The sequence below is a fragment of the Chiloscyllium punctatum genome, chromosome 36 (genome assembly GCF_047496795.1).
Source record: "Chiloscyllium punctatum isolate Juve2018m chromosome 36, sChiPun1.3, whole genome shotgun sequence".
NCBI lineage: Eukaryota > Metazoa > Chordata > Chondrichthyes > Orectolobiformes > Hemiscylliidae > Chiloscyllium > Chiloscyllium punctatum.
In genome coordinates, this window is record NC_092774.1 from 65,862,233 (window position 1) to 65,869,341 (window position 7,109).

Genomic DNA, 7,109 nt, shown 5'->3' on the forward strand with positions numbered 1-7,109 from the left:
CAATGAAGGGCTCGTCTATAGCGAGAACACTGGTCCACATTTCGCTGAAAAATTAAAGTTCTCTCCGCAATTTGAACCCTTGAGTACTCCCACGCAGGCTGCGTGTATTCACGGGGATTCTCAATGCATGTTGATATTTGAAATCATTTCCTGCAGACAAACATTTCCCCTCCTGGATTCAAACACTGCTGATATTCAGGCCCTGACTAAATTTCTTGTCCATGCCTGAAAACCAAATCCTCCTCTGCGAATAACTTGAGAAAACAGATCACTGCTGTCAGTGCAGGGCAGAAAATAGGATGAGAGAATTTTAGTTTGCACAGAACAGCCTTATCTTTCTTCTACCCGAAATCTCTGTCTCTCAATTCCTAAACCTTTCAATGTATTCCAATCCAAATTCATCCTTCCATCCTCCTGCCTTTGCCCAGCTCCCCTCTCCTGAAAGTGCTGACCCTCTGTTCAGTTTCTCAGCCACATCTCGCCATCCTTAGTATATAGCCCACATCTTTATTTAGTTTTTAAAACAGAAAGGCAGTGGTTTGCTGATTCCAGGATGTGAGGGTGACTGCACTCACACAGTGTTCCAGACTCGTCTCTCGTGTCATTCAGAAAAGTCTGCATGTGCAGAGAAGGGGATGCTGGGAGTGGGTGAGATGCATTCTCACCTCCCCATCCAATCATCCCAATAGCGTCCCATGTCCATTCCCTCACCGCCACCCATAGCATCCCCTGTCCATTCTCTCTCTCTACCCTAACCTACCAGTCCCTTCTCTCTCTCTCTTACACATGCCACTCTCCCCACCCCGTCCATTCTATCTCTGCACCCTCTGCCCTCTGTCCTGCACCTCATCCACCCTCTGTCCCCATCCATTCCCTTTATCGCTCCACCCTCTGCCTTCCCCAATCCAGTCCCTTCCCTTACACTCATTTTCTCTCACCTCCCACACGCTCCTCTCATCCATTCCTTCTCTCCAACACCTTCTCCTGCCATTCATTGTTGCTCTCTTTCTCCACCCTCTACCCCGTCCATTCTCTCCCCACCCACTGCTCCCCGTCCAATCTCTCCCCACCCATTGACCCCATCCATTCTCTCCCCACCTACTGCCCCGTCCATTATCTCCCCACCCATTGACCCCTGTCCATTCTATTCCCACCGACTGCCCCGTGTCCATTCTGTCCTGACCCACTGCTCCCCGTCCAATCTCTCCCCATCCACTGCCCCATGAATTCTCTCCCCACCCATTGCCCCCGTCCATTCTCTCCCCACCCACTGTCCCGTCCATTCTCTCCCCACCACAGGCCCCCGTCCATTCTCTCCCCACCCACTGCCCCGTCCATTCTCTCTCCCCACACTCTGCAACCAATTTCTTTCACTTCACACTTTGCAACTCCGCATTCTCTCTCTCCTCCCCAATCCTCTTCACCACATTCTCTCTCTCTGCTCCCACCCTGTGTCCCCCCATGGATTCTCTACCCCCGATGCTCTGTTCTCCTACCCATTTTCTCTCTTTCTCTTCCCCCAGTCTCCGCGCCCCACCCCCGTCCAATCTCACTCTGAGTACCCTCCCCCGTCCTTTCTCGTGCCTCGAGCCGTCTTTGATCACTGTATAAAACCCTTCTAATGATAGAGAGAGAATGGATGGTGATGGCGACCTGGGGTGAGGGTGGGGAAAGGAAGTGTGAGAAATGGTTGACCTTTAACATTGAGAATAGCGAAAATGATATATTCAGAAACATCAGTAATGTCTGAAAGCACATTCAAATGTTTAAAAAAAGCTGCAGACATCTTTCTGAAACTTGCATTGAAATCTGCGCAGTTGGGCCACAATTGAGGACAGCCGGTAAACTTGGAATGGCCTATTCCTTGTCTTGTGAAATTGGTTCAGAATATGTAGAAATGCAGTCAAAGAGTTGCAGAGAAGACAAACAATCCTTTCGGTCCACGCAGACAACATTTCCTAAATTAACCTCGTGATCCATTTGCCAGCATTTGGCCCATATCTCTCTCAGCCCTTTCTCTTCATACCTCCATCCAGATGCCTTTTAAATGTTGTAATTCTACTAGCCTCGAACACTGCTTCTGGCAGCTTATTCCAAACACATGCCACGCTCTGCGTGAAAAAGTTACCCCGTTCGGTCCCTTTTAAACCTTTTCCCTCTCAGCCTAAACACCTCTAGGTTTGGAATTCCACCACCCTGGGGAATAGATATACAAAGGTTGAGCTGCCAGACAAAATCATAGAGTCACAGAGATGTCCAGCATGGAAACAGACCCTTTAGTCCAACCCATCCATGCCGACCAGATATCACAATCCAATCTAGTCCCACCTGCCGGCACCCAGCCCATATCCTTCCGAACCCTTCCTATTCATATAGCCATCCAAAAGCCTCTTAAATGTGGCAATTGTACCAGCCTCCACCGTTTCCTCTGGCAGCTCATTCCATACACGTACCACCCTCTGCGTGATTCAGTTGCTCCTTCGGTCTCATTTCTATCTTTCCCCTCTCACCCTAAACCTATGACCTCTCGTTCTGGACTCCCCGATCCCAAAGAAAAGCCTTTGCCTATTTAATCTATCCATGCCCCGCATAATTTTGTAAACCTCTGTCAGGTCACCCCTCAGCCTCTGATGCGCCAGGGAAAACAGCCCCAGCCTGTTCAGCCTCTCCCTCTAGCTCAGATCCTGCAACCTTCACAACATCCTTGTAAATCTTTTCTGAGCCCGTTCAAGTTTCACAACATCTTTCCGATGGGAAGGAGACCAGAATTGCATGCAATATTCCAACAGTGGCCTAACCAATGTCCTTTCCAGCCGCAACATGACCGCCCAAATGGGGTACTCAATACTCTGACCAATAAAGGAAAGCATACCAAACGCATTCTTCACTATCCTATCTACCTGCGACTCCAATTTTAAGTAGCTATGAACCTGCACTCCAAGGTCTCTTTGTTCAGCAACACTCCCTAGGACCTTACTATTAATTGTATAAGTCCTGCTAAGATTTGCTTTCCCAAAATGCAGCACCTCACATTTATCTGAATTAAACTCCATCTGCCACTTCTCAGCCCCTTGGCCCATCTGTTGCAGATCCTGTTGTAATCTGAGGTAACCCTCTTTGCTGTCCACTACACCTCCAATTTTGGTGTCATCTGAAAACTTACTAACAGTACCTTTTATGCTCGCATCCAAATAATTTATGCAAATGACAAAAAGTAGAGGGCCTAGCACTGATCCTTGTGGCACTCCACTGGTCACAGGCCTCCAGCCGGAAAAACAGCCCTCCACCACCACCCTCTGCCTTCTACCTTTGAGCCAGTTCTGTATCCAAATGGCTAGTTCTCCCTGAGATCTAATCTTGCTAATCAATCTCCCATGGGGAACCTTGTCAAACGCCTTACTGAAGTCCATATAGATCACACCTACTGCTCTGCCCTCATCAATCTTCTTTGTTACTTCTTCAAAAAACTCAATCAAGTTTCTGAGACATGAATTCCTATGCATAAAGCCATGTTGTCTATCCCGAATCAGTCCTTGCCCTTCCAAATACATGTACATCCTGCCCCTCAGGATTCCCTCCAACAACTTGGCCACCACCGTGGTCAGGCTTACCGGTCTATGGTTCCTGGACTGTCTTTACAGCCCTTCTTAAACAGTGGCACCACATTTGCCAACCTCCAGTCTTCCGGCACCTCACCTGTGACTATCGATGATACAAATAACTCAGCACGAGGCCCAGCAATCACTTCTCTAGATTCCCACAGAGTTCTTGGTTACACCTGATCAGGTCCTGGGGATTTATCCATCTTTAACCGTTTCAAGACATCCAGCACTTCTTCCTCTGTAATCTGGACATTTTGCAAGGTGTCACCATCTATTTCCCTTCAGTCTATATCTTCGAAATCCTTTTCCACAGTAAATACTGATGCAAAATATTCATTTAGTATCTCCCCCATTTTCTGTGGCTCCACACAAAGGCCGCCTTTCTGATCTTTGAGGGGCCCTATTCTCTGAGGAGAAAGTGAGGACTGCAGATGCTGGAGATCAGAGTTGAAAATGTGTTGCTGGAAAAGCGTAGCAGGTCAGGAAGCATCCAAGGAACAGAAAAATCGATGATTCGGGCATAAGCCCTTCTTCAGGATGCACAGTTGGGCCACAACCAAGGATAGGCTGTAAGAGTGAATGAGTGAATAAAAGACAAATCCCACCTCGCCCATGAGGAGAAAGTGAGAACTGCAGATGATGGAGATCAGAGTCGAGAGTGTGGTGTTGAAAAAGCACAGTAGGTCAGGCAGCATCCAAGGAGCAGGGGAATCAACGTTTCAGACATAAGCCCTTCACCTTGCCCTCTCCAGTGTGTGTTGTGAAACTGCTTAACTGCTTAATCATTTCTAGTGACCGAGCAGAGGCTGATAACAAGTTTGGAACACACGAGAATGAATTCAGCTGAGACCTTGGATTCATGTCTCACTACAGGAGACCCAGCTACACAATACACACAAACCCTATCTCTCTCTCTGCCTCACACACACAAACATGCACACACACACACACACACACACACACACACACACACACACACGGTCGTGCAAACCCTCTCTGATCGACAGGCTCTCTCTTAAAAACACATTGATAAACCCCTCACACTCACATCCATGCACACACCTTCTCACACAATTATACTCCATCACACGCACACTTTACCCAGCATGCACACACACACACACACACACACACACACACACACACAGACGTTCTGTCTCATGAATTCACTCACACATAGAAGTCTTTGGGGTGAATTGCATTTGCAGGATTATATGTTTGGAAATAGAAAAAGTCTGACTCAAGACTGGGATACAGACAGACTCTAACCTCACAGCTCTCATGCATTATCTGAACTCAGGTGTCACTCCCCTTTATAAAACATTAATTTACCTGGAGAATGTTACTAAAAAGAAGTTCTGAGATTTACAGATTAATGAACCGAAATCTGCAACCCATTTTAAAAGATGAAAAACTTAACAGGTGTCTTCAATATATCATTTATGTTGCACGACACTGTAATCTTTTGCTATATATTCTGTGTCTTACCATCCGACTCAACAGCTCCCTGATGAAGGAACAGCGCTCCAAAACCGAGTGCTTCCAAATAAACCTGTTGGACTATACCCTGGTGATTGTGTCATTTTAAAACTGTTTCCAGTGAATACAGCCCACACCTCCCACTGTTGCCAGTAAACTTTGCAATGCCAATGAAACAATAAACCTGCAGTCCTAAAAAAATTACAATCTCGAACAATACCATCTACTCATTCACTGCTCCTTCTGAGACACGATATTGGAAACTCGGTGCTGGGGGCTGAAAGAAATGAGAAGCTGTTGGATCTCCCAGCTTTCAATGAGAGTTTAAGACTGACGGTAAGTTCAGGTAACCATTACTGCGACCCAACTTTGTTGCAGCTTCAGATCTCCACATCACAAGGCGTACAAAAAGTTGCTTTTCTTCAAAAAAAACACCTCAAGCTCAAAGTGCACACACTCACCCCCACTCCTCCCACCACACTTTCTTTATTATTGGTCAGTTGAGTTGTTGTCCCTTTGTAACTGGATCCTTCGTAAAGCCGGGTAAAGCATGCAGCTGGGACGACTGAGTGAATCCTTTCCCGTAACGGCAGTTTCCATCACTGAAAAGGACATGAGTGAATCAGGTGGGTTTTTGTCCTCTTAAAACAGTTTCATCCTTAGATTCTGAATTCCAGATTACTGACCGAATCCCAATTCTGCCGTCTGCCGCGACGGGATTCGAACCTGGGAGTCCCCAGAGCTGGGTTGTTAGCGGCGCTCGGCCATTGCTCCTTCCATCCCCCCTGCGATGGCACGTGAACGCGCTGGTGCTTCCACAGGTGGGAGGAGCAGGTGAAGTCCTTCCGGCACTGACAGCAGGTGAACGGCCTCTCTCCGGTGTGGACCCACTGGTGGGTCAGCAGTGCAGCTGACTGAGTGAACCCCCTTCCGTACATGGGGCACGTGAATGGCTTCTCTCACTTGTGGATCCACTCGTGCGTCTCCAGATGGCTGATCCGACTGAAGCCCTTCCTGCACACTGAGCAGGTGAATTGCCTCTCCCCGCTGTGAATACGTCTGTGGGTTTCCAACACGGATGGGAAAGCGAATCCTTTCCCTCAGTCCCCATATTTCCACAGTTTCCCCATTGGGGGAGCTTTCCATGCGTTGGTCTGGGTTTGAAATTACAATCAGAACGGGGACATAGTCTATCCCCACAGTGAGGGGTGAGACTTTGATTCTCGCAAGCTGAGTAAATGGTGTGAAGCACTTTTCACAGTCAGCGCACTGAATCTCCCTCACTCGGTGTCTCAGTATTCTTCCTGTCTCACCAGTGTCCAAAATCTCTCAAGCAAACAAAAGCAACCATGTCTTCTTGATTGGAATGGCTGCTGATATTCAAGTCCCAATGAATCAAGTGGCTCTATCAGAAGTTGATGTATCATTTGTTTTCAGATTTCTTTCCGCACGTCTTCCTGCAAAAAAAGTCACAAAATAAGTGATCATTGTCAGTACACTAAAATGAACATAACATAGGTGGCAGTTCCTGTAGTTTGCCAGATGCCTGCTGATCACATGATACCTAGCACACAGAAACCTGAAATCCCTCATGCAGCCAGAAAGGCTGAGGTGTGTTTAGAGGAAAACTTCATTCAAATCTAATCTAATCTTAAACTAAATACGTGTACATATATATATATCAATATGACAATCCTTTCAATGCGGCTCAGTTCCATGAGAAACTACACTTTTAATTGTGAACATGAGGAAAAAAGCAATCATTTTCCAGGGTGCAAACTACATACGTGCCAAACTGAGGGAATACCCATGGAAAATACCGAAAAGAGAGATAGAAAGTATTTGAGCACCTTTGCAGAATCTGCTCCCTCTCTGGATTCACTCCAGTTGCTACAAGTAAACCTCGCTGTGGGTCAGGCAGCCCTGCATCGGGAAGCACTGGGATGGTCAACTACGACCAGTTTACATAGAGAACACATCTCCACATGAAACAGCCTCGAGGCAAACTTCCCTTCCTTCCACTTAAAG

The 7,109-nt window shown here is 47.1% G+C and overlaps 1 protein-coding gene across 1 annotated transcript in view; it reads left to right on the forward strand.

The window, feature by feature from the left end:
• LOC140460115 (uncharacterized) overlaps positions 1 to 4,449 on the forward strand; it is a 45,668-nt gene extending 41,219 nt beyond the window's left edge. The window contains exon 5 of the mRNA XM_072554513.1: positions 4,395 to 4,449. Coding sequence (XP_072410614.1) covers positions 4,395 to 4,449 — 55 coding nt within the window. The remainder of the gene's footprint in view (positions 1 to 4,394) is intronic.
• The last annotated feature ends 2,660 nt before the right edge of the window (positions 4,450 to 7,109 follow it).